Consider the following 25,696-nt stretch of genomic DNA (forward strand, 5'->3'; position numbering starts at 1 on the left):
AGACTCACCCCATCTCTGAGCCTTCTCCTTCAGCAGCGAAGTGCCCAGGGCAGCTGAGGGGGGCTGAATGGAGGGAGGTCAGTGCCCCCTGTGGCTCTCACCCCCACCCCTCATGCTATAGACTGAATTGTGTTCCCCCAAATTCATATGTCGAAGCCCTAACCCCCAGTGTATGGTGTCAGGAGGTGGGGCCTTTGGGAAGTGATTAGGGTTAGATGAGGGCATGAGGGTAGAGCCCCCACAAGAGGAAGAGATCAGAGTGCTCTCCTTCCCCCCCTGCAACTATGTGAAGACACAGCAGGAAGGCAGCCATCTGCAAGCCAGGAAGGGAGCCCTCCCCAGAATCTGACCATGATGTCACCCTGCTCTCAAACTTCCAGTGTCCAGAACTGTGAGGAAGCAGTGTCTGCTAGTTAAGTCACCCAGATGGCAGCTGGGCAGACTAAGACACCTGGAGTGTTACCTTCCCAGCCTTCCTCCTGAAAAGTGCTCCCTAAACCCACCACATAAGGCAAACTGTACCGGCTCTAGAGCCCCCATCGCTCCTGCCCACGAGCAGAAGGGCACAGATGAGGGAGGGGGAAGAATAGACCAGGAACTTCCAAGGTGGCTCCCAGGACCCAATTTCAGGTCTCCTAGAAGTTGTGGCCATCAAGAGATAGAACTCCATAGCAACCTAAATGTCCACTGACAGATGACCAGATAAAGAAGACATGGTACACATATACACTGGAATATTACTCAGCCACAAAAAAGAATGAAATAATGCCATTTGCAGCAACATGGATGGACCTAGAGATTATCATACTAAGTGAAGTAAGTCAGACAGAGAAAGACAAATATCTTATGATATCACTTATATGTGGAATCCAAAAAAAATGGTACAAATGAACTTATTTATAAAACAGAAATAGACTCACAGGCATAAAAAACAAACTTATGGTTACCAAAGGGGAAAAGGGAAGGAGGGATAAATTAGGAATTTGGAATTAACAGATACACACTGCTATATATAAAATAGATAAACAACAAGCACCTACTGTATAGCACAGGGAACTATATTTCTTATGTTGTAATAACGGATAATGGAAAATAATCTAAAAAAGGATATATGTATCTGAATCACTTTGCTGTATACCTGAAACATTGAAAATTAACTATACTTCATTAAAAAAAATTTTTTAAGGAAAAAGATGATATTTTTAACCCATTTACAGATGATAAAACTATGGGGAAAAAAAGAGAGAGCTCCATGCCAAGGGAATGACTCTGTGGTGGGGTTCCACAGCCGCAGGCTGGAGGGGAGAGGAAGCAGCATCAGTAGGAGCGGGCCTGCCCCCAAGGAGCTCTAGAAAAACCACGTAAGAAGCTGCCATCCCCCCAGGGAAGCCACTGAAAACGGTACTGAGGCCACACACTCTTGCAGCGTATAGGGGGATGACCACAGGTGATCCGACAGGTCACAGAGGCAAGATGAACCAGAGAAACAGAAACGGCAAAACCAGGACTTCCCTGGTGGCACAGTGATTAAGCATCTGCCTGCCAATGCAGGGGACAGGGGTTTGAGGCCCGGTCCGGGAAGATCCCACATGCCACGGAGCAACTAAGCCCGTGTGCCACAACTACTAAGCCTGCGCTCTAGAGCCTGCGAGCCACAACTACTGAAGCCCGTGTGCCTAGAGCCCGTGCTCTGCAACAAAGAGAAGCCACTGCAATGAGCAGCCTGTGCACCGCATCGAAGAGTGGCCCCCGGCTCGCTGCAACTAGAGAAAGCCCGCGCGCAGCAGCGAAGGCCCAACACAGCCAAAAATAAACAAATAAATAAATAAATTAGAAAAGAACGAGCAAAACCAGCAGCACTGCAGTTCCCTCCAAAGCAACCTGAACGCTCTCCTCCTGGGAGCCTGCGGTGGATACAGCCCCAGCCGACCACTCCAGGCTACATGCTGGCTTGGGGTGGGTGTATCACTTCCCAGAGATGCAGGGCTGGACCTGGGTGGGCCTGGTAGCGAAACCTCAGATCCTTAGGACGGCCCTGAAACCAAGCTGAAGCACCCCCACCCCGCTCCCCCAGCCCCCAGACAAGAGATGGGTCCTCTGGGCAGCTAGGACAGACGGGAGGGGTGTAGACGTCACAGCCCCACGCCTCCGTTGTCTGGCCCTGGCACGTTGCTAGCTGGCACTCTAAGGGCAGCCGGCACAGGCCTAAGACAAGCGAAAAAAATCAGTAATACTCAGGCCCTCTTTCTTTAGAAATTTGGCATTTTGCTCATCGTAATTTTTCGCATGGATTTTGATTCTTTAGAATTTGAATTAGAATATTATTTATCTTGATGACTGATGTTTTTGGTACCCCCTAAGGCACGTGCCAGAGGCGATGCCTCCCTCTCCTCTCTGCCCTGACAAGGCTGTCAGTGAAACACCCCTCCGTCCCCCACCAGCGATCTGGAACCAGCCTGGCTCCTGAACGGGGGCCGGCACACTGCATGTGTGGAACAGAAACGGTTTACCGCGTGAAGCACTGTGTCCCTGGGACAAACGAGAAGGGGGCGTGGGCCAGCCCCAGTCTGACGTGGTGGCCTCCCCACACCAGCTCCCCACGGCGAGCCACAGGCCCCACCTCTCACTGTCGCCACGCTAGCTCTCTGCTTGTGCCAAAGACCCCGCCTCCCTTCTCCCCAGCTGGCCTCCACGGCCCCTTTGCGCAGGATTTCTCATCCAAACTCCGGTCATCGGCCCAGGAACCAGCAGACGTGGGCTTCCTGCTGCCTGCAGCTGCGGGCACCCCGACCCAGGCTGGTTGTTTTTCTCCCAACATCATTAGCCCTGCCAGGAGCAGAACGAGCCCAGTGTTTATGCTGACCTTGTCATTTCACAGAAGAAGGAGAAGAAAAGACATGTGAGGAGGAAACCATGCCAAAGGGACTGGATATGGGCCCTCTCCTCCGTCTCCCCCGCCCCGCCTGGCTTGGGGGAGCAGGCAGGCTCTTCCTTCTGCCCTGTCACCAGCCCTGGCTCCGTTCGCGCACAGGGCTGGCTCAGAAGACGTCTGGATTTTTCTTTGCTTTGGAAAAAGTAACTGCTCTCCACTCCTCACCAGGAGCAACAGCCCTGAGGCTTCTTAGGAAAAGATTCCTGCAGGGAAGCGCAGGCATCTGAGACCTTTCGTGATATCTGTTGAGTCTTGCCTCATGGCTGGGCAGTCGGTTCTGCCACCAAGATCCCAGGCCCCAAGCCCCCCAGCTGGGGCTCTAAACTCCCCGGACCCTCTTCCCAACAGAGGTCACCTCCCGGGCCTCCTGGCAGCCTGTGACTTCCAGGTCACAGGGCCGGAGTCTGGAGCAGCAGGGAGAGGACCTGGTTTGCCCAATGAAGTCACTGTCTCAACTGGACAGCTACGTGTAAAAGAATGAAATTAGAACACTCCTTAACACCATACACAGAAATAAACTCAAAATGGATTAAAACCTAAATGTAAGGCCAGACACTATAAAACTCTTAGAGGAAAACATAGGCAGAACACTCTATGATATAAATCACAGCAAGATCCTTTTTGACCCACCTCCTAGAGAAATGGAAATAAAAACAAAATAAACAAATGGGACCTAATGAAACTTAAAGGCTTTTGCACAGCAAAGGAAACCATAAACAAGACGAAAAGACAAACCTCAGAATGGGAGAAAATATTTGCAAATGAAGCAACTGACAAAGGATTAATCTCCAAAATTTACAAGCAGCTCATGCAGCTCGATAACAAAAAAACAAACAACCCAATCCAAAAATGGGCAGAAGACCTAAATAGATATTTCTCCAAAGAAGATATACAGATTGCCAACAAACACATGAAAGGATGCTCAACATCATTAATCATTAGAGAAATGCAAATCAAAACTACAGTGAGATATCATCTCATACCAGTCAGAATGGCCATCATCAAAAAATCTACAAACAATAAATGCTGGAGAGGGTGTGAAGAAAAGGGAACACTCTTGCACTGCTGGTGGGAATGTGAATTGGTACAGTCACTATGGAGAACAGTATGGAGGTTCCTTAAAAAACTACAAATAGAACTACCATACGACCCAGCAATCCCACTACTGGGCATATACCCTGAGAAAACCATAATTCAAAAAGAGTCATGTACCAAAATGTTCATTACAGCACTATTTACAATAGCCAGGACATGGAAGCAACCTAAACGTCCATCAACAGATGAATGGATAAAGAAGATGTGGCACATATATACAATGGAATATTACTCAGCCATAAAAAGAAACGAAATTGAGTTACTTGTAGTGAGGTGGATGGACCTAGAGTCTGTCATACAGAGTGAAGTCAGAAAGAGAAAAACAAATACCGTATGCTAATGCATATATATGGAATCTAAAGAAAAAAAAATGGTCGTGAAGAACCTAGGGGCAAGATGGGAATAAGGACGCAGACCTACTAGAGAATGGACTCGAGGATATGGGGAGGGGGAAGGGTAAGCTGTGACAAAGTGAGGGAGTGGCATGGACATATATACACTACCAAACGTAAAATAGATAGCTAGTGGGAAGCAGCCGCATAGCACAGGGAGATCAGCTCGGTGCTTTGTGACCACCTAGAGGGGTGGGATAGGGAGGATGGGAGGGAGGGAGACGCAAGAGGGAAGAGATATGGGGACATATGTATATGTATAACTGATTCACTTTGTTATAAAGCAGAAACTAACACACCATTGTAAAGCAATTATACTCCAATAAAGATGTTAAAAAATAAAAATAAAATAAAAGCATTACCAAAGTCAATGCCTCATAATTCACTCCCAGCAGGTCATCCCTAAAGCACCTGCACATACAATCAGATACTGAGGCACAAACACTTGGTCAAGTTAAACAAACCACTGAATACAGGAACGCGTAAGAAGCACTTCTAGAAAACCGAATGCAGCAGAGAGCTACCTTTTCCTTCTTGGCGATCTCCATCCTGGCTCTGTCATCCAGCATTTGTACCGCAGCCCGCCTGGGGGAGCTGGAACCCCTCAGTGTTCCCCAACGGGCTTCCAAGGCAGAAATATCCCCAGGCTTCTCCCAACCAAGGGTCACGGCCAGCCCGAGTGTCTGGTAGAATATGGTCCACCTTCTGGCTGGCTTCTGGCTTGAGGTTCAATCACAGAGTTTCCTCCTTTTCATTGTTCTCCAGCAAGCCTGCCAGCCTTCTCTTCTGGGTCCTAGTCGGGACCCTTCCCCACTGAGACCTTGTCAGGCCAGGTATCATCGGGGCAGGGCCATTGCCGGGCTCCAGAGCTGGTCAGCACTGGTCAGCTTTCTCTCCGGGCTGTGCTGAGCTGTGACGGCGTGGTGTTCTCTAGACAGACTCAGCAGAAAAGGTCTTCTTTCCTCCTGTGGCTGGGGGACAGCTTTTGAGTAATTAAGCTGTGGGCGACTGTTCTTTTCTCACACCCCAACCTGCTTCCCTGAGGCTCAGTCACTGCCCAACACTTCCTGCTCTGACCAGGTATGGAGTGGGGAATTCTCCTGCCAGGGCTTTCTGCGCTCCTGCCAGGGCCCACGCTGCCATGGCAACCAGGAACAGGCCTCTGCGCTCACACCCTCCAGCCTCTGCAGGGCTGACCATCCTGTCATTAGAGCTGCCATGCAGAAAACTGGGGCTGATGGCAAAAGGCCTCCATCCCCATCACCATAGCGACAGCCCAATCACCTTATCACCGCAGACTTTGCCACCTGTCCAGTTCCCAAGGCAGGGTCACAGGGTCTTCCAAATTCATGTCCTAAGGAGGAGAGGCCCCCTTGAGTCTGGGAACCAGAGGAGAGGGAGCAGGTGGCTTAGCCAGTGGCATTGCCACACGTGCCCAGGCCACCCTCAAGCTTTGGTCACTGCCTTCCCTGACTACCATCTGGAAACATGAGCTCTGCTGGGATCCAGCAGAGGGAGAGGGAAGGAGTGGCCGGTGAGATCTCTCCAAATGGATACGCTGAAATATTTTTAAACCAATTTCGTATTGATGGTCATCTGGGCAGTTTCCGTTTTCCCCTGTTATAAATCTTGGCCTTTTACCAGGGTCAACATGTGCATGTGTTTCTTCTGGATGCTTCCTAGAGGCTGAATTGCTAGGTCCAATGCTGGGCACATTTTATGATTGTGCAGACAGGACTACATTGGCCCCTTCAAATGGCTTCACCAATTAATCCTTCCAGCATCATTAGGAGTTTGACTCCATGCTGGCCAGTCCTTGAGATGATGAATCTTTATAACTTTTGCTTATCTGTCATCTCATTATCATTTGAATTGCAAAGTGCTGGACACCTTTTCATATGTTTATAGTTATTTGTATTCCTTTTTCTAAGGATGATTTGTTTATATTACTTAACTGTTTTGTTATTGAATTGTCTTCTACTTTTCAATTTGTATAAACTATTTTTATATTCCATCCATAATATCTATTAATCCTTTTCTTGTTGAATATGCTGTATTACCTATTGCTAAACATATGGCTTGATCAATGGTGTCTTTTAACACACAGAAGTATTTCTTTTTTATGAATTTGGCTTTCTTTCTTTTTTTGAAGCTCGTGTCTTGTTAAGAAAAGCATTTCTGGGGGCTTCCCTGGTGGCACAGTGGTTGGGAGCCTGCCTGCCAATGCAGGGGACACAGGTTCGAGCCCTAGTCCTGGAGGATCCCACAGGCTGCGGAGCAACTAAGCCCGTGCACCACGACTACTGAGCCTGCACGCCACAACTACTGAAGGCCGCGTGCCTAGAGCCCGTGCTCCGCAACAAGAGAAGTCACCGCAATGAGAAGCCCGCGCACTGCCAATGAAGAGTAGCCCCCGCTCGCTGCAACTAGAGAAAGCCCATGCGCAGCAACTAAGACCCAATGCAGCCAAAAATAAATTTAAAAAATATTTTTTTTAAAAAAGAAAAGCATTTCCCATCCAAAATTAGAAAAATGTTCTCCCACATTTCCTTGTAATATCTTTCCAATATTTAAAAAATGTTCAGCACTTCAGCCCCTCTGGAATTTGCTTGTGTGTAGTATGAGGTAGGAGTCTAACATTTGTTGGCTACCTTTTCCCCACTGATTTGTATTGATAACTGCACCACAGTTTATGCTCCATTGTTGTATTTCTCTGTTGTGAGGGAACGGCTCTGCTCTGGTCACCTTGCAGGTGTCCTCAAAGGCCACCAGGCCAAGTCTGGGACCACAGCTAATCTGAGCCTGTCAGAACACTTTGTGATACTCCAGGAACTGAGGTTGGACTTGTGAGGAGCTGCTCTGAGGCCACCGCCCACTCTTTTCCACATCTGCCCAGGAGGCATCAGGAGGGTTTCCCCTCATCTCTGGTTCCAAGATACGAGGTTTTCTGTCCCTGCCCCCAGGGTGTAGCTGCCATCTAGAATGGGCTCCCAGCCAGAGGTGATGCCTTGGGGTGACTTGAGGCGCAGGCATCCAGCTCTCTTTGGTTGGGTGTCATCCTTTCTGGTGCATGGGACAAAGATGGGAAGTGGCACATTTGGGTGTTTTTCTTTCTTTCCTTCCTTCCTTCCTTCCTTTTCTCTTTCTTCTCTTTCTTTCTCTCTCTCTCTTCCTTTTCATTTTGCTGCCTGTGTCAGCAACAGACTGTCTAAATGTAAAAGTGGCTCTTGGTACTCTGCCTGCCTTGGCCTCAGCTCTGTCTATGAGCTGGATGTCTCTCTGTCTGTTCCTGTAGATACCGCATTCTTTCAGTTGGCACTTTTCAGTTTTTTGATATCTGGTGGGAAGGGATCCCTTCCTTTTATTTTCCTACAAAATTTTCTTTACCATAAGGCTTTTATCTTTCATATAAATCTTAGAATCTACTCTTCCCATTTCACTAAAATAATGCTGTTGATAATTTCATTGGAAAGGCATTGAATTTGTGGATTTGGGGATCCATTTTAGAGAACAGACATCTTTATAATGCCAAGTCTTCTCATTCAGAAATGTAGCCAGTTGCCCTGTTTGTTGAAGTCTTCTTTTATGCCCTTCAGGTGAGCTTCATTATTTTTCTCTTATAGATCGTATATATTTCTTATTAGATTTATTCCTAAAGAAAGAAAATATATTTATATGGAGGAGAAATTGTCATTATAATTATACTGATTAAAACGTTTATGATTCACAAAGTACTTTTGTATTCATTCTGTCATTTGATCAGACAGTCTTGGGGCAGTAGGCAGGGGTGGTATTATTTTTACCACTTTCAGATGAGTTCACTGAGACTGGGGATGTTGAAGGATTGGGCTGCAAAGGCTCACCATCCCCCAAGGACAGGGGCCAAGGCAGTCCTCATGCAGAAGTCCCAGGCCCTGCTGCATAGCCCTGCGGCCTCCCTGGCCACAGATGACTGGAATGTCACCTGATCCAAGGGCAGCCACACTGCACACAGGTCAGAGCCTTGGGAGTGACCTCACAGGAGACGTTTACCCAACAGGGACTACTTGGAACAACAGGTGATTTTACGGGGGCCTCAAAGTGGCAGAATCGCTGAACATTCAAGTCTCCACAGGAAAGTCCTGCATCTTCCTCCCTAGGGTGAGGCAGAGGATGGTACATTCCTGGGGGAAGTATCTGTGGTGCAGGAAGGAGGAGCGTCTTCAGGGCTCCCCTTGCTTCCTCCCCGCCCCCCCAACCCGCCCCTGCAGCTCGGGGACCTTGTGCTTCAGGCCCTCACTCTGCTAAGCCCCCATCACCCCGCCTCTCCCCAATTTAAACCTGCCTACCCTGGTTAGCCTCTCACTTTTTGCCATTCTCCTCCTGCCCTCTTTGTGTCATTCTAGTGAAGCTCATATAAACATATGTATTTCATCTTCTATGTTTAAGCATAAGTTTGTACCAATACTGTTTGGGGTTCGCTGACCTTTTTAACCTGGGCAAATCCCATTGCTTCTCCCAAGTGTCAAACACGAAGTCCTGGGCTTTGCTCTAATTGGACGGCCTACCCTGCTGGTGGGGGGAGAAGGTCTGCATTGATTGGCTGAGACGTGGGTCAGGTGCCCATCTGTAGACCAATCTCTGAGGCAATAGGGATGGGATTGTGTTGATTGGCTCAGACTTCCTGGCACCCATGTGGAAACGGGGATTGTGGGAATGGAGGGGGCCGGGGAAGGGGCTTTATCGCTTGCACTTTCAGATTCTTAGTCGTGACTTTTCCTTTATGATGACTCCCGTCCTTGCTTTCTGCTCTCAGAGGTCCTGGGGACCAGGCTGCTGTGAGGCCCAGACTCCTCTTTCATGGTGGCCGGCTCTGCCCCTTTCCCAGGGCCTCTGCCTGCCCCCCTTCCCCCCTTCCTATTCTGCAGACTTTCTCCCACTTTCTGTGCAGGGCAGCACCACAGGAGTAAGGGTGCCTCAGGTCAAGTCACCTTCCTAAGTGACCATGTATCCAGAGTGGGCTACACATCCATCCCTAGATCCGGAGCAGGGGAGGGGTGCCTGGTGGTACAAATACAGCTCCTGGGAGGCCCCTGCAGGAGAGGCAGTTCTGAGGGTGCCTGTCCCTCTATTTCAGGGAGCTCCCAGCTGCCTCCTGTCTTCCTTGGCTGTGATCTCTTCCTGCCCACTGCCTCCAGGTAAACCTTATAGTATACCCGGTCCTCTCCTGCTCTGTCATCTTCTGTTCCCTCTCTGCTGGTGGCAGAGCCATGTCTGTGCCTGTCTTCCCTGTGGCCTGGAGAACCGAGTGGGAGCACAGGACACGTGGGTAAGCAGTGGGGCTGGGTCTGCTAGTAGACCCCAGTTGATGGCATCAAGTCCATGCTCCTTAGACTTGGTGAACTACTAAGAAGGTGTAGGGGAGGAATAATTCTCCTCTGCCCTCTTTGGCTCTCCAGCTGGGCCTAGGAACTAAACTGACATTAACAGGAGAAAGGCATACAGGTTTTATTTAAATTTTTACCTGTACAGAGGCGCCTTCACGAGAGAATGAAAATCCAAAGAAGTGACCAGAGAAAAAGCTTTTATACTTTTATAAAAAAACAATAGTGACATGCTCTGAACTCCTTTGGAGACCTGACCACATTGGTGGCCCCTTTCAGGGCCCCTTTCCTGGGTAGGCTGTGGAGGCTGGTGTTAGGCTTAAGAGTGAAAACAGTCCTACTGCCCTGGCCTTGACTGGCCAGACAAGGGGGTGTGGGGACCGAGGCCACTGAATGGCTGGTTTCCCCCTGGGCTGGGCCTCCTGGAGTATGCCCCTCAGCCAGCTTTTATCCAGCTCCCTAGAAGGTTCCACTGTGCAGCTAAATTGAGTGCCTTCCGAGAGCTGAGCAAAGCCTCGAAGGTGGGTGGCTGCCTGCCTTGCCCAGTGGGGGCGAACTTAGAAAGCCTCAGCCATTTGTCATGGGCAGCCTTGTTCCAGTTCTGTCTGCAGGGCCCAGCAAATGAGGGGGGTCAGGACTCCAGAGAAATATGCCATCCCCACAAGTGTGGATGCTGCATGCATGACGTCAGCACCCTGCCCTACAATCTTTTCTATCCCCATAATTGCAGACTTACAGGACAGCTGCAAGAATGGTACAGTGAAACTCCTGGATACCCTTCATCCTGACTCTTTAAATTTACCGTATTTGCTTTACCCTCCATATGTATCATAGATCTGAACCCTTTAAGAGCATGTTTCAGACAGGCTGTCCTTTTACCCGAGTAGTTGTATTTCCTAAAAACAAAGAATTCACTTACATAACCACAACACCATGAGCAAATCAAGAAATTAAAACAGATACAATACTAATCTGCAATCTATAGACCTTCCTCAGATTTCAGCCTACCATCAAATCTCCACTTCCCACAGCCTGCAGGACACCTGTAACCCACCATGACCTCTCCTCCTTTTTGTCATGAACGGTAACAATACACGTAATCATCATTGTTGTTAGTTGTTAAACAGCTACTATGACTACAGCTTGGAACGTAATGTCTTATCATTCCCAGCAACATGCTTATGGAAAGGGTATTTGTCCAGTTTTACAGATGAAAGAGAGAAAGAGACTCAGAGGAGTTAATGGTTTGTTCACTTTTGTGGTTTTGTGGTTTGTAGAAGTGCTGGGACTGAATCCAAGTTGGGTGGCAGCTGGGGTGTTGGAGTGGAAGGTGGGTCTTGCTATTCAGTAAGATGGATGAGCTTGGGGAGCTGGTAACCACATAGGCCAAGCGAGGCTTTCTGGGGTGATGGAGGACAAGCAAGGCCAGAGAGGAGGGAGAGCGCTGCTAGAGCTGTGAAAGTTTGTTACGTGTTTTGGTGTTGACGTGTGCCTCTTAGGAGCAATTTCCTTAACCTGAATCTCAGTTTCCATGTCTGTAAGGTGGTAATAATATTTTGCTCTGTTTTTGTGAGGATTAAATGAGGACGCATATGGAAAGTGCTTGGTGTAAGGGAAACTTCGAGACAATTACTATTACGTGTCACGAGAATACATTTAAATCTATTCCAACCCAACACTGTCCTCCTGATTCCTCCTTTTGTACGACTTTTAGTGGCAAAGGAAAAGGGACTTTGAGAACTGTCTTCAAAAATGGCTCTCACCCGCCCCCTATAGGTCAACCATGTCAGCGCAGTCAGGATGGGGCTGCACAGCTCTCCACCATCCCGTGACACTGGCCTGGCGTTGGCCAAAGTCTGTTCTTAACGTTTAGTACCAACATGGAGGGGATGTGGGAAAGCTCTGTTCACCCTCTGCACTTGGAAATAGCCAGGGAAGAGGGTCGGTGAGGAAGGTACTGAGTGAAAGCAGGTGGTGGAAACTTCCTTCAGCCACAGGAATATTTAGAGCAATGGTTCTCTAAGCCACTGTTCCCCAGGGTGCATTTGGCAATGTCCAGAGACATTTTTGTATTTTTATTTATTTGTCTGTTTGTTTATTTTTGGCCACACGGATGCAGGATCTTAGTTCCCGACCAGGGATCAAACCCGTGCCCCCTGCAGTGGAAGCTCAGAGTCTTAACCACTGCACAGCCAAGGAAGTCCCACCAGAGACTTTTCTTTTTTTTTTTTTTTTTCAGTACGCAGGCCTCTCACTGCCGCAGCCTCTCCCGTTGCGGAGCACAGGTTCCGGACGCGCAGGCTCAGCGGCCATGGCTCACGGGCCCAGCCGCTCCGCAGCATGTGGGATCTTCCCAGACCGGGGCACGAACCCGTGTCCCCTGCATCGGCAGGCGGACTCTCAACCACTGCGCCACCAAGGAAGCCCCAGAGACATTTTTGGTTGCCAAATGGCCGGTGCGGTGTCACCAGCATCTAGTGGGTAAAAGGCCTGAGATGTTGCCTGCAATGCACGGACAGCCGCCAACAACAAAGAATTATCCAATCCGAAATATCAACAGTGACAAGGTTGAGACACCCTGATTTAGGGTAATGTTTAGAGTGATGCCGTTGGTTTTTCAAATATTACCATCTCTTTCCCATCATTTCAAATCTGGCTGCTTCTAGCTTCTAGCATGATAGTTGTGTAACCCTTCTGCCAACTTCCAAACACCAAGGTTCTTTCACCTCTGTCCTGCAAGATGCTTTCGGATAACATACCATTTAACAAACAAGAAGCATGAAAGATGTACTACCCTTAGGGAACTGAGCCTCATTCATCCCCATCCATTGAAAAAGCACTATTCCAACATCTCAAGCAAAGTAAGTTTTTCCAAGTCACAGTAAGCCAAGCCGCTCCCTCAGTTTGGAGATGAATTTCTGCCCCTTTTGAGGTGAAGTGGCTCTGCGACTCTGTGAGGTCAGCAGTTTGGCTCCCAAATCAGTGGTTAGACATCTGGTTTCCCAGGTGGTGGGCAGGCCCAGGAGCCCTCACCCCTGCGGGTTTGTGCTGAAGGGACCTGTGTGACCAGGGACTTGCTCCCAGGCAGGCAGGAGGAAGGCGTGGGAATGGCAAGAGAGGACTCAGTCATCTGAAAATGAGAGGCATGCCTTCACCTCCCGGCAGGTCCCTGCCTTTCTTCACTCAGAAAGGAGATATGATTCACAAAACACTTTCCAGGGACAGCAGTTCGCCCATAAATCAAAGTCCCTTGTGTGGGGTTTACAAAGCCCTAGCGTGTGGGTGGGACTCTGGGTCTCACCGTTCGGAGGGAGGACAGCGCCGGGGGACACAGGCGACCCTACAGGGCTCAGAACGGACCGGGAGGAAGCGAGGGGCCCCTGGGAGAACTCAGGACGGCCAGGGACCTCGCAGAGAGAAGGACAGCGGGGGAAGGCTGAAGACTTACGAGCAGCGAGGCGGCCGGCCTACGAAAGCCCGAAGGGCGGCGACCGACCTCATGCGCACGCGCAGCACTCTGCCCCGCCCCCTCGCCCGTGCTTCCGGCTGCTCCTTTCTGCATCCGGGGCACGAAAACCCTTCGTTAGGCCTCGGGCGGCGGCCTCTGATCGGAGCCGGAAGTGGACCCAGAGCCAGGCGGAGGAAGCCGGCGGCCGACCCGTCAGCAACCTGTGGTGGTCTCGAGGGGCGGTGCCGAGCTGCTCCCTGCGAGCCGATCCCGCGGCCAGGCGGGTAGCCGGCCCGAGGGCGCGGCGCCATGAGGCTGTACAGCCTCAGCGTCCTGTACAAAGGCGATGCCAAGGCGGTGCTCCTCAAAGCCGCGTACGACGTGTCCTCCTTCAGCTTCTTCCAGAGATCCAGGTAGGCGGGCCCAGGCGGGCGGTGCCCGAGCGGGGAGGCCCGGGGTCGGGGTTGGAGACGGCCCCGGAATCGGGGAAGGGCCGTGGCTCGGCCTCCCGCAGTGGAGCCGGCGGTGGCCTCTTCCTCGGCCTGCGGACTGTGCCTCTGAAGATTCATGTTTTTTTCGATCGCAAAAAGCCTTATCCCATCGTAGAACGTAATGCTGTAATCAGGGTTTTTCCAAATTTCTGTCGTATAAAAATTATTAGGGGGCTTTGAAAAAGTGCAGATTCCCCAGGTTCACGTCCAGTGGAGGCCCAGCGATCTATATTTTAAACCAGCAACGCCCACTTAGTGATGCTGACCTAGGAAGTTCACGTGCCACTCCTTAAGAGCCACGTTTGTATTATCTGGTGGGGCTTTCCAGCAATTCCGTATGAGAGATACTGGTATACTGTCGTATTTTATGGGTGAAGTCACTGAGGTCCCAAGAGATGGATGGCAAACCAGCCAGGACCCCAACGCAAATCGTACGCTCTTTATGGTTGGGCTTTAGTGGTACAGAAGGGTTCTACGGTGAAGATTTGGAAGGAAGCGTGGGATTTGTAGCGCTTACAAGCTTTTGAACGTTCGTGAGGCACTTTAATGCAATCAGGTGTGTGTTAGAATTACCACAGACACTTCCAGCCTGTTCGTGGGAGGGATGGGGGTGACTCAGGCACAAAAGGAGAAGGACCCTACAGAGTCTGGGTCTGTGGTCATCCAGTCTCCGGGTCTGGGGGAATCTGCAGTCTGGATTCTGTTTTCGCTGCTTCAGTGCGGCTGTTTTGTTCTTAATGAGAGTGGCTTACTGGCAGGATCTCAGACAATTCCTCTTGTTATTTTGTCGAAACTTTCTGCTTCTTTCTGGGTCCTTCTTGGCACTTGGTAGCTTTCTTTATCATGACCTCTAGTCTCTGTTCTGTGTCCCTTCTTTTCTGTGATCGAACTTTGGGAGCTAACTTGGCTAATTCTGATTCTTTCACTTTTTCTTTTTCCCCTCCGCACGTATACTGAAGATTCTCAGAGATTTCACTGTAGGACTTTCACCTCACTGGTTTGCGATACCCAGACCAGTTTCAGATGGTTAACACAACTGCGATACTGTAGGGACATCTCTACCAGTGCCTCTTAAAACAACACGTAGTCCAGCCGAGCTCACTGTTTTTCTCATAAGTCCTCTTCTCTTCCATCCTGCCTGTCTCAGGATTATCAGAGCCCAAACCTCAACCCTTCGAAGGGTTTTCCAGCTTTTCTGGCCCTTGTAGGCAGACTCTCACAATGAGTGCAGTTCTTCATTTGTCTAATTATAGTCCTGCTCTAAGCTCTGTCTCTTTTTAGCTTTACTGCAAGGACTTCCTTATTTTCAGAGTTTTCTCTAAGGGATCATCTTGATCCTATCACCCTCTCAAAATAATAACAACAAGTAATACTGTGCGCCAGACATCGTGCTAAGTGCTCATCTAATCATCGCAGTAAATCTCGATTTGTAGATGAAGCCTGGTGCAGTAAGTACCTTGCCCCGGAGGTCATACGTCTCATAAGTGGTGGAGCTGGGATCCCAGCCAGGGAAGTCCCCTCCCGAGTCCTCACTCGTCTGTGTGGCTCTCCGTGCGGTTTCAGAAGTATCCATATCTGCTGGGGCTAACTGTGGATTCCCCAAGTCACGGCCCTGTGCTGATGGCCCTTTACATGGCATTCCCAGTCAGAGGCTTCTTGTTAACTCCGCTTCCTCCAGCTGGACCGTCGTCACCTGGGACCCTTCCTTTCTGGCCACATCTCTCAGTGGGGCCCGTGAGCCGCCTCCTCCCTCTCAGCCTCTGTGCGAGCCATTTTCCGTTTCCTTGTCTTGTCTGAGCTCTTGCCCTGCCTTCCTTCCAGAGTGCCCTGGGCTCATAGGGTGGATTTGCCCCAGCAGACCGGAGGCCTCGTTCTCTGCCAGAGCCAGCAGTCACTGCGGACACGTCGCATTGCCGGGTTCAGCCAGTGGCAGCGGCCATAACTGACTGTGCATCCGCCGAACAGTGGTTGCCACTTACGTTATTCTGTCACAGATTTTACTTGTCCCCGCTTCTCAGAAGTCAGTGGAGCCTTGAAAACAGGAGCTGGCTTTTGCTTCTCCGCTGTGCCCCAGATCATACACTGACCAAAATGTTAAATTAAGTATAACCTGTAGAAAGTTCCCTGGAAGTCTGGAAGTGGTTTGTTTGAGCGAGCTAGGTAGCAAGCAGATGTGGTTTGAATGGTCTTGGTGATTTCTAATTACCTGTATTTGTGATCATTGACAGGGTGTTTATTATTTCGTCCTAAGGTTGGGAGGGAAAGGAATGAAACCAAGAAGCAGTGTCTCCTTAGTGTATACGCTCAGAGGTCCCTTTCCACTCTGTTGGGGACAAGGTGACAGGAACAGGTAATATGTGTTGTGTTTCTTAGCGTTCAGGAATTCATGACCTTCACAAGTCAGCTGATTGTGGAGCGCTCCTCGAAAGGCAGCAGAGCTTCTGTCAAGGAACAAGGTAAGAGGACCTGCTACCTTGTGAGTGTGTGCTGGCCTGGCTGCCCCACCTCAGGCAGCTCGGAGCTCGATCAGCAGGAGTGGTTGCCCCGTGGTGAAGCGGGCTACCATGACCCCACTCCTCTGCTAGCTGCTCTCTTCCCTCCTCCTCGTTTTCCTGTTACGCAAAATTCTATGCCCACTGTCGGTGTCGAAGTTGCCTGGTTAAAATCACCCCCAAAAGCTTGGACTCGCTTAAGATTGGGGTCCGCCTCTCGGAGCAGTAAGTGGCCTTCCTGCTGTGTCCTCTTTCCCCTCTGGAGTTGTAGACATCTCAGGAAAGGACGTCCACCCAGCCCTGTGGAGGTAATACTGTATTCTGTGCTGCTTAGACTTTTGCCCAGGAATCTGGAAACTCATTATTTTTTCCTCTTGACCTTAGTTTTTTCTTCTTCATGATTCAGGTTTCCTTTAAAAATTTTTAGACATTTATTTTAGAGGCATTTGGTGAGCTGTGTCATCTCTGAATCCTTTTAAAGTGACAAAAATTAATTTCAGGGATTGTGACTGTTTTGCAGAAGCCCTTGTATAGACTGTACCTTTTGATAATTTGATGACTTCAGCACATGCTTGAGACCCCAGCCAGCTGTGGCTAATTTTTTTCTGGATGGGCTTTGTCTCTTCCTCCCATCCTGCCCCGTCCCCTCCAAGGCCCACCAACAGAGTGGAGCAGGCTAAGTTGCTGTAATGAGGAAGGCTGAGGCCCTGACAGGTGATTTCTAAGAAAGTGGAGGCTTCTTGGCTTGGCCAAGGTTCCATCAGCTTGGGAGCAGAGCACAGCAGAGCCCCAGAGGGCTGCAGCTTCCCAAGATACAGGCGAGCCTGACCTAGAGCTCAAGGACGTGACTTGGACATGCGCCTGGGGCCCTGTTGCCTGGGATGTTTCTGCACCACTGGTGCTCCTTTAGACCCTGGCTTTGCACGCTGGGCCTTGGGGCATTCACTCACCCTGCAGCAGGTGTTGGGCCGCGCTGCCGTCAGAACTACACGCGCTGTCCTATGTGCAGGGCCTGACCATAAACCTCACTCAGAGCCGCTTCGTTGGCCCAGGAGGCAGGAGCCCAGCACTGTAACACTCTGACTGGTTTTGGTGGTGAGAAAGTCTAAAGCCCTCACGTCACCCTCTGTGTGTCTGGCCTCTTGTCTCCCTAGAATATCTGTGCCATGTCTACGTGAGAAACGACAGTCTGGCGGGAGTGGTCATTGCTGACAGTGAATACCCATCCCGGGTGGCGTTTACCTTGCTGGAGAAGGTGTGTCTGCAGCTCGGCTGGACTGTACTTGGACAGACGAGTGTGGACTGGGGCCGGGAGTGACGACAGGGCCCAAGGCGGAAGGGGCGAAATAGTGTGTCCAAAATCAACCTGTTCTCAGCTTTTCTCCTCACCCTAAACCAAGAGAGTCTGGGAGCCTTCCCAGTCCCGTCCGTCCCACCCCACCGTACCCCCTGCCCCTGCCGATTTCTGCTTCTCACCCTACTAGTGTCCCTGGTGCTGCCTTGACTCTTCTTGTTGGCCACAGAGTCACAGCAACTCTCCTTCCGGGAGGGGGCCCTCGCGTCAGCTCTGGCTGTGCTTTTGCCCCCGTCACTCCTCTTGCTGGCTCTCTTCCTGCCTCTGCCCTCAAAGTCATGACTTTCATTTCTTTCTGAAGAAAGAAATGCGTGCTCTGCCCCGTGACCCACGTCCCCTCCTCCCCTCTTCTGCTCCGACAGGCTCGTAGGGCACACACTGGGCCCCTCCCCACCTCTGTGCCTCTGCTGCAGGAGTCCCCCTGATGGCCCATCGTGCAGTTACAGCAGCTTCTTTCCCCGTGTGGGGCTAGCGCCGCCACGTTCTTCAGTGTGTTTGTGTGGTGCTAATGATAAACTCCTCAAAGGCCCTGGCCTCACATCCCCCAAAACAGTCATACACTCATAAGCACATGAAATCTGGTGGCTGCTTAAACTCAAGGGACCTAATTACCTTTCTGAAGAATTGTTTTGGAAAATTAGAGGGCCAATATCCTTTGTTCTGGAAATTCGTAACCTGATAAAAGTGGAAATCTGTAGTTTGAAATTCTAATACTTCTGTCATTCACCAGATGAGGTTCATATGAGGCTAGGCATCCTCGGTTTTTAATTCCCAGAATACTGAGGAAGGAGGAACTTGAGCTTAGATTTTCCCCTTGCCATTAGCCATCCTCCTCTACCCTCCTCCCTGGGTCCTCTCTTTCGGATGAGCACAGCAGAAGGGAGGGCGTGTTGCTGAGCTCCTCTGTCCTGCAGGTACTGGACGAATTCTCCAAGCAGGTCGACAGGATAGACTGGCCAGTTGGATCCCCCGATACCATCCAGTACGCAGGCCTGGACGGTCACCTCAGTAGATACCAGGTAGGGTGTAAAGACTGTGCCAAAGCTGCGTGGAACGGAAGAGCCGGTGGCCCTGGTGGCTGTGGCTCTGGGTGATGTGGATGTTGATGTCCTTTTGAAAAACGCAGGGACCCACATTAAGACCCGGAACCCGAGCTCCTAGGCAAGCTTTTGCTTCTCTATCATGTGGTTAAACAGCCTGTGGTTTTTAACTTCTGAAAGTGTGTCCAGCTCACTTGGTTTTGAGCCCCGTTTTCCAGGTGGCCACTCCAGTCCTGACATGGTTTTTATTTTTGGTTCTTTCCTAGAACCCCCGAGAAGCTGACCCCATGACTAAAGTGCAGGCTGAACTAGATGAGACCAAAATCATCCTGGTAAGTAAGTAAGTAGGAGAGCAAGTCCCCAAACCAAGGGGCAGAAAGATTTGCCGGTAGTCAAGCCCGCGCGGCCGACACTTGCTTTAGTTGTAGTCGAAGCACTTTTCTGAAAGTGGTGTTTGCCCACCTGTCCCCGTGCATCAGAGGCCTCAAAGCCAGACTCACTCAGACAACCCTAGCAGGATCCCTCCTGCGCCCCGTCTTGGTTAACGGCACCCGTTGTTTGAGGGACCCAGCATATTCCCGTCCGCACTCCCTGTCTGGGTAGGTACTGGGTTCGGGGGATCTGAGTTCTGTGGTCCTGCCTCTGCAGTGCCTGTCTTAGCTTGAGCCGCTGCCCAGCAGGCGCCTCCCTTTCAGGGTCTGGGTCTCGGCACAGACTGAGGCTCACCCGCTCTGACTAAATGCAGGCCCGGCGTTGTCAGAATCAGGCCTGTTTTAGAGGAGCGGGAACCCTGCATTTTTAGCTGAAATATCCTGGTTTGTAATTGCTTCAACATTTTGTTAAAACTCTGAGCTACCTTTGGCCCTCAATCAGCACTGGCTTTGATTCTTGGGGCCTCTGCCTCTGACTGGTCCCCTGGCTTCCTGCCTCCCTCCAGTCTGTCCACTACACAGTAGCTGTTGATCTGTCACTCTTCTGCCTGAAGTCCTTGAGCAGCTCCCAAGTCAGCTCCAGGATAAAGTGCAGGCTCGCTGACATGGTCTCGCACCCCGGGCCCTCCCTCCCTTTCCTGCCTGCCTCCTGCACGGGCGCCCTGCACTCAGGCTACCAGGGTACTCGGAGGCTGTACAGGCCCTTTCCGAATGTCGCTGCATTGTCATTGCACGTTTACGTGAATCCTGACCCGTGTGCGAGCTCCCAGGACTGGGAGCTTATCCTGAGCTTTACGCCCCTGCTCACAGAACAACGCCCGGCATAGGCTTAGGGCGAGGGCTTAGCCAGCGCCCGGCAAGTAATGGACACCTAAGTAGATGGATATAAAACCCAGGAAAGGGGACTTCCCTGGCCGTCCAGTGGTTAGGGCTCCGCACTTCCACTGCGGGGACACAGGTTCGATCCCTGGTCAGGAAACTAAGATCCCACAAACTGCGCAGCACAGCCCCCTGAAAATTAAAATAAAACCCAGAAAAGGTGGCCAGACAAATCCTACCCCAAATATAAAACTCCTACCAACGCTGGCTCAGCTTTCATGCACATCTGCATCTCCTGGGGTTGGACTCAGGTCTGGGGCAGGACCCAGCAGGCTGTGTTCTATAAAGAGCATCCCAGGGGCTCCAAGCCTAGGTCTTCTAAACCATGCTTTGGATAATGTTTGGGGGCTTTGGAATGAAAGTTAGATGTGACAGTTTTCAGGCACTTCTCTGTCTTTTGTGACATGTTTCTGCATGTTTCCTAACCGAGCCCTGTCTCTGCCTTCTGCTGCTTCAGAACCTGCGCACGTGAGCACCACAGAGCCGGGGGACACGTGCTCCCCGTCTTTCCTTCTCTCTCCACTGCACAGAGCAGATGGGTCCTGGACACCCAGCCCATTCTGGCTGCAGTGATAAAATCTGGATTACTGGTTATGCTACCTTTTATCCCATTCATGTCTTGAGCCAGTTAACTTTTTATGGTGGAACTCTGAGTTGCTCGGCTGTGTGTAGAGATAAAGGACATTTTTGCTCACTCCTCATTCTGTGCCGTTTCACATGTGCAAAGCTAGGTTCGTGCCACTTGTTCTGAAGAGGCCTCTGAGGGCCTTGCGGCTGCCCTAGCAATGGCCGTCTGGGGTGGGAGTGAGTCGGCCACTTCCTGATGGTCCTGGCAGTGGGGCTGGGGGCTCTTCTGAGGGCCTCCATCCCTTCACCCGTTCAGAAAGGGTCTGTCTGTACTGCCTAAGTGCAGAAGTGCTCTCGCAGAATTGACAGTAATGCGATTTAGACACAGTTCCCCTGGGGGAACAGGAAGCGTTCTGTGCAGTAGGAATGTGTGTGTATAAATACAGGCGTAGGTGATCCCTCCTGGAGTGTGGCTGGCTGAGCCTGTGCTGTGGAGGATTTGGGGGAAGTGCTTTATGTCCCAGTTAGAACCTTCTAGGTTCTCCAGGAAGGTCACTAGGTCCTGTTTCCTCCACAGGTCTGGGACACTGTGTCTTGATGCAGTGGCCCAGATATGGCGGAGGGGCCCAAAGGAAGTGCTTTCCTGTGACTGAACTTCTCGAGGGGGCTGGCGTCTACTCACTTTGTGAACAGAGCAAAGTGTTCTTTTCTGTTTTCCTTCTTGTCCAGCACAACACCATGGAGTCTTTGTTAGAGCGAGGCGAGAAGCTAGATGACCTGGTGTCCAAATCCGAAGTGCTGGGAATACAGTCTAAAGCCTTCTATAAAACGGTGAGTGCGGCCCGGCTCCCGAGCACCCCTTCCCCAGAGCAGTGGCCGCGTGCTCACCACTAAACAAGTCTTCCTTGGAACGTTCAGTAACGTGGCCGGTCAGTAGCGGCAGGTTCACTGGGGCGCTGTGGGAGCCTAGGTGAGCTGGGGCCTTGCCCCGCCCTGCCTCCGGGCTCCCCCCTCCCCAGGCCGGAAGGGTGGGCCCCGCATCCCTGCTGCCTGCCGAGGAGCAGCAGTGCGCCACCTTCCAGAGAGTTCCTTATGTTCCTAGTTAGCTTCCCTTCAGCCAAAGGATTTCGGTTTGAACAGCAGGGCGCTGCGTTTACTTGGTCCATCCACACACACGTTTGCTCTCACGTGTGCCTCGGAGGGCGATGCCAGTGGGGCTAGGGGGCAGCTGCGAACAGGAGGCGAGAGGGAAGGTAACGGAGGCCCCACAAACGAAGTGTGAACCTCTCTGTTCTCTGAGGACATCCTCAGTAAGAAGCACCCCTGTGGGTTAAGACAGCTTTACGGGGAGATGGGGCCGGAGCAGAGGAAGAGACTCAGCCAACCCGACTTAACGTTCCTGTTCTTTGTACTTGGCTTGACAACAGGAAGTTTACTTCCTTACTGATAGCGTTAACGGAAGGCGGACAAAATAACTTCAGGGGTATGAACTGCTCCTGGACAGCTTCGCTCCAGGCGTCGCGGACGGGCTGGTTCTCTCTCTCTCTCCTTGCGATTCCCGGAGCCCCCGGTAAAGCCGCCCAAACCCCACGGAGCCCCCAGTGCTACGTGTGCCGAGGTCCACCTCTTCAGCTCTTCTTTGTCTCTTTCCAGGCCCGGAAGCAAAACTCGTGCTGTGCGATCATGTGACAGCGGCCGGCAGAGGCCCCTGCGCTGGAACGCCACCGTCACATCGGAACTGCAGCCCCCAGGGAGCAGACCCACCGTGGAACGACCCGAGTGGGACAGACTCAACTTTGGCTTTGGAGCTCGTGGGAGAAACCGAAGGGTGGAAGGGACCTGGGGGTGGGGAACGTTCAGATTCACATGTCTAGTGATTTGAGGCCCCCTAAACATGTATTTTGGGGCCGAATGAAACCATAAAGCTCAGTGACTCCTGTAGATGCTGCAGGGCTCGTTTCTAACCCCCTGGGAAGGACGTGTGCAAGGCCCATGGGGGGGTCAGAGCCGGCTCTTTGTTGATCTTCAGTACACCTTTGGGTTTTATCTGTACGCTAGCTGTGTTAACAGCCCAGTGAGTGGGGTGCCCTGACTACAGGGCTGGGGTGGGACAGACAGCCACTGCGGGCGCAGTGGGCGTGGGGGGCGCCGATGGGGGCTCGGGCCAGCGTGTCCACGTCGGGAGGAGACAGCCACTGGGCTTCACAAGTTCTGAGACCTTGTTTGCGCTCCTGCTGAGATTGACTTCCTGCAGTGCCCGTCCAGCGAGCTCCACAGAGATGCCTTGGAAGTTCGGGAGGGGCGCCTGCCCGGACTTGCGGTCTGGCTTTGAACATCTGGATCATAGCAGGGTGTGCTGTAGGCTCTCATGAACAGGTTTCACTTGCCTTTCTGGTGACAAGACTGTCCTGACAATCACCTGGGACTTAACACACGTCTTAGCAAGTGACCTTTACTGTGGCCACCACTACCAGGCACCAAGAGAGGGTGCCAGCCAGCCCGGGGGCTCCTAGCACCCCACTTACGGTCTGAGCCTTCCACACTCCAGCCCAGGCCCCTGCAGAAGCACCGCTGAGCCCGCACCCTCCCCCCCCACCCCAGCCCTCCCCAGCAGCACGAGGCCCACGGCTCTGAGGCCCAACCCTGGAAACAGACACACAGAGCAGCCCAGGCAGTGGCCCGGGGGGCTCTGGACCCTTCTCAGCCTCTCTGGTCCCTCGGGCCCTACTGCCATGTTCCAGACTGCCTCCTGGGGCCCTGCTGCGCTTCTTGAGGACACAAGCTCGGGATGCCCCTGCGGGACTCAGTCTCCGCGGAAGCCCCTGCTGGGGTGGTGTCAACCAGTGTGGTCTCGTCCCTGGGTGTCCATCCCTGCGCACTCTGTTCTTGCCCTAACTGGGAGGTCCCACTGCCCTGAAGGGCAGTGCCAGCGGCCGCGAGTTCCCTTGCTTGGGCCAGAAGGTGGGATCCGCGTGGCTTCCGAGGACCCCACCCGAAGAGATTCATCTGCCAGCTGCCCTTTTTCTCTAAAAGCAGCCTGCCTGTGTGAGTCCTGCTGCCGCGGATGCCCCTGAAAGGCGCAGACCCAGCCTGCTCGCTGGCGCCTGAGGTGGCCGTGAGCTCCCCTAAGGAACGATTTGAGCTTTGTCTGACTCTCCTCCCACTTCGGAGGATACTGGGGAGGAACTGGGGGTGGGGCTGGCCGAGACCCCGCATCCGGCATTTCCCCAGCTCCTCTTGTATTCTAATGTTAAATCGTTTGGCAAAGTGTATTTTAATAAGTGCCGCCTACCTTTTTCTCTCTGTGTTCTGTCTGAAAGGTTCCTATCTGGATAAAGTTGACTTTTGAAATTCCAAAATAGTCCTGTGCTTTGTTGGAGCCCCAGGGACCCCTTTCCGCGGGAGCCCTGCCCCTCCGCGCCGTGCGCCTGCAGAGCGTGGGGTCCCCCGTCTCCTGGGGCAGTTTCTGTGGGGGGAGACAGCATCTCCCTTAACCCCCCCACCCCCGCTCCCCTCCCCACCAGGCCCAAGCGGTCATCTCCCCTCAGACTTTTCTAGCAGGAAGTGGGTGACGGAGCCGCAGAGCAGAGAGAAGCCCTGCTCTGAACCCTGTGACCTGGTCCTCACTACGCCTGGGAGGCTGCCGCACAGCCACAGGGCCGGGGCCACGCAGATGGGAACCCCTCCAGCGCGTGCTGTCTTTGTTGGGGTGTGGGAGCTCCCTGTGCTCCAGGCATCCTTGCAGGCCTGGGACTCTCATCCTCGTTTAGGGGACATCCTCGGCAGCTGGCCATCAGACGGTCTGCAAACACTTCTCAGTCCGTCTCTTCGCTGGCCTGGGGCCTGTTTTCAGCCTTACTTCTGACCATCGCAATAGGGAGCAGCGTGGGCATTCCCGGCTTTTCGTGCCCAGAGGACCCGCCAGGGCAGGGTTTTTACCCATGGTGCAGGGAGCTATGCCCAAAGCACGTGCTTTTTAAAATGACAAGTGAAAGGCCCTCTCACTGACCTCCCTCTGCCCATCCTGCCGGCCCTGCTCTGGGTTTCGGAGTCCTGGCACACCTCAGGGTTCAGAATCTGCAGTGGGGGGGATGGGGGGTGGGGGGAGGCGGTGGCGGGTACCCGGAGGGAGGCCTGGCCTGGAAAGCCTCCTCGGATTACAGCTGATAGGTGAGTGGAGCCCTAGATACTGCGGCGGCGGGGACAGACTCCACTCGCGGGCTCTGTCCTAGATTCTCTGTGCCCTGCTCTTGGATCCTCCGAGGTGCTCCCCGTGCAGCCCTCCCTCCTGCCTGCACACCTGAGAGCCCCTGCCGGGTATCGGCCACGGGGCCGACAAGCTGGCATCGAGGGCCTCCTGGCCCATCTGAAGGTGCCTGCAACCAGATGCCGAGGCTGGAGGAGGAGGCCTGTTCTGTCCCAGTGGACAGGACTGAGCTGGCCCGAAGCGGCAGCTGTCTCGTCAGAAGTCACTTGGACCCCCCTGGGTGGGCGCGTTTGGTGTATCAGATTGTCTTGAAGCCTGTATTTCTGTGCTGAGTAAGCTCGAGGCGTAAGGTACAGACAGGCAGCAGGGCCTGGGGACCAGGCGTGGAGGTGAGGCTGCCCATCTCCACAGGAGGGTGCCTCTGAGGTACCAGCAGGGCTGCCCAGGGTCTGCCTGGGAGCGAGGTGGGCCAAGAGGTCTGCGGGAGGGACAGCAGAGCACAGGCAGGCCCCAGAAGCCCTCGCCCGGCGGGGCCTGAGTGTGTGCGGCCACGAGGGCAGATGTCCGGAGGGCCAGGCGACCATGCAGCGGTGTGGTCATGTGGCCACGTGGTCAGACAGCCGCGGGGCCAGGCTGCCATGCGGCTCTGTGGTCAGGTGATCAGACAGGCCAGCAGCCACATGGCCAGCGCTCACTCAGCCACACAGGCCGAGGGTGAGTGTTCCCGAGGAAGGCCCAGCAGGCTTTTGTGTCCCCTGCTGTAGGGGTGCCATTGGCAGCCAGGTGACACGTCCCTCCATGCTGGGGCTAAGCTGCAGAGGGAAGGCCTGGTGGGGACCACCTGGCTGTGCCGACCCTGGGCCCTCGCTCCCTCCCGCCCTCTCCTCAGTCTGGGACCATCTGGGAGCCTCCATACCTGGCATCCCTCTGTCCCCCTGAGCTCTGCTGGGCTCTTGCTGTTCGGGGCTCCTCGCAGAGTCTCTCCGGGCCCCCGTTGTCATCGCC

The 25,696-nt window shown here is 52.6% G+C and overlaps 2 protein-coding genes across 6 annotated transcripts in view; one reads left to right on the forward strand and one right to left on the reverse strand.

The window, feature by feature from the left end:
- The window catches only part of GCK (glucokinase), a 55,581-nt gene extending 42,216 nt beyond the window's left edge, over positions 1-13,365 (reverse strand). For 3 of the 5 annotated variants that reach the window (XM_049714682.1, XM_049714681.1, XM_049714680.1), the window contains exon 1: positions 13,231-13,359. In XM_049714682.1, coding sequence (XP_049570639.1) covers positions 13,231-13,344 — 114 coding nt within the window. In that variant the 5' untranslated portion in view covers positions 13,345-13,359. Of the gene's footprint in view, positions 1-4,943; positions 8,072-13,230 lie in introns of all 5 variants that reach the window. The other 2 variants (XM_004282965.4, XM_033411294.2) reach the window with 1 other exon arrangement.
- A 138-nt stretch (positions 13,366-13,503) lies between these two features.
- YKT6 (YKT6 v-SNARE homolog) lies at positions 13,504-22,425 on the forward strand. The gene is made up of 7 exons (XM_004282977.4): positions 13,504-13,643; positions 16,095-16,177; positions 17,368-17,468; positions 18,482-18,586; positions 18,874-18,939; positions 21,214-21,315; positions 22,138-22,425. The coding sequence occupies exons 1-7, from the start codon at positions 13,540-13,542 to the stop codon at positions 22,171-22,173; spliced, it is 597 nt and encodes a 198-aa protein (XP_004283025.1). The 5' UTR covers positions 13,504-13,539; the 3' UTR covers positions 22,174-22,425.
- The last annotated feature ends 3,271 nt before the right edge of the window (positions 22,426-25,696 follow it).

Source organism: Orcinus orca, chromosome 9 (assembly GCF_937001465.1).
Source record: "Orcinus orca chromosome 9, mOrcOrc1.1, whole genome shotgun sequence".
NCBI lineage: Eukaryota > Metazoa > Chordata > Mammalia > Artiodactyla > Delphinidae > Orcinus > Orcinus orca.

What these genes read in the sequence shown, in the direction of transcription:
- YKT6 (XM_004282977.4), top strand. Translation starts at nt 13,540, where the DNA reads ATGAGGCTGTACAGCCTCAGCGTCCTGTACAAAGGCGATGCCAAGGCG. An exon ending in AGCTTCTTCCAGAGATCCAG is followed by an intron (nt 13,644 to 16,094) that starts GTAGGCGGGCCC and finishes TGTGTTTCTTAG; the next exon opens with CGTTCAGGAATTCATGACCT. An exon ending in ATGAGACCAAAATCATCCTG is followed by an intron (nt 18,940 to 21,213) that starts GTAAGTAAGTAA and finishes CTTCTTGTCCAG; the next exon opens with CACAACACCATGGAGTCTTT.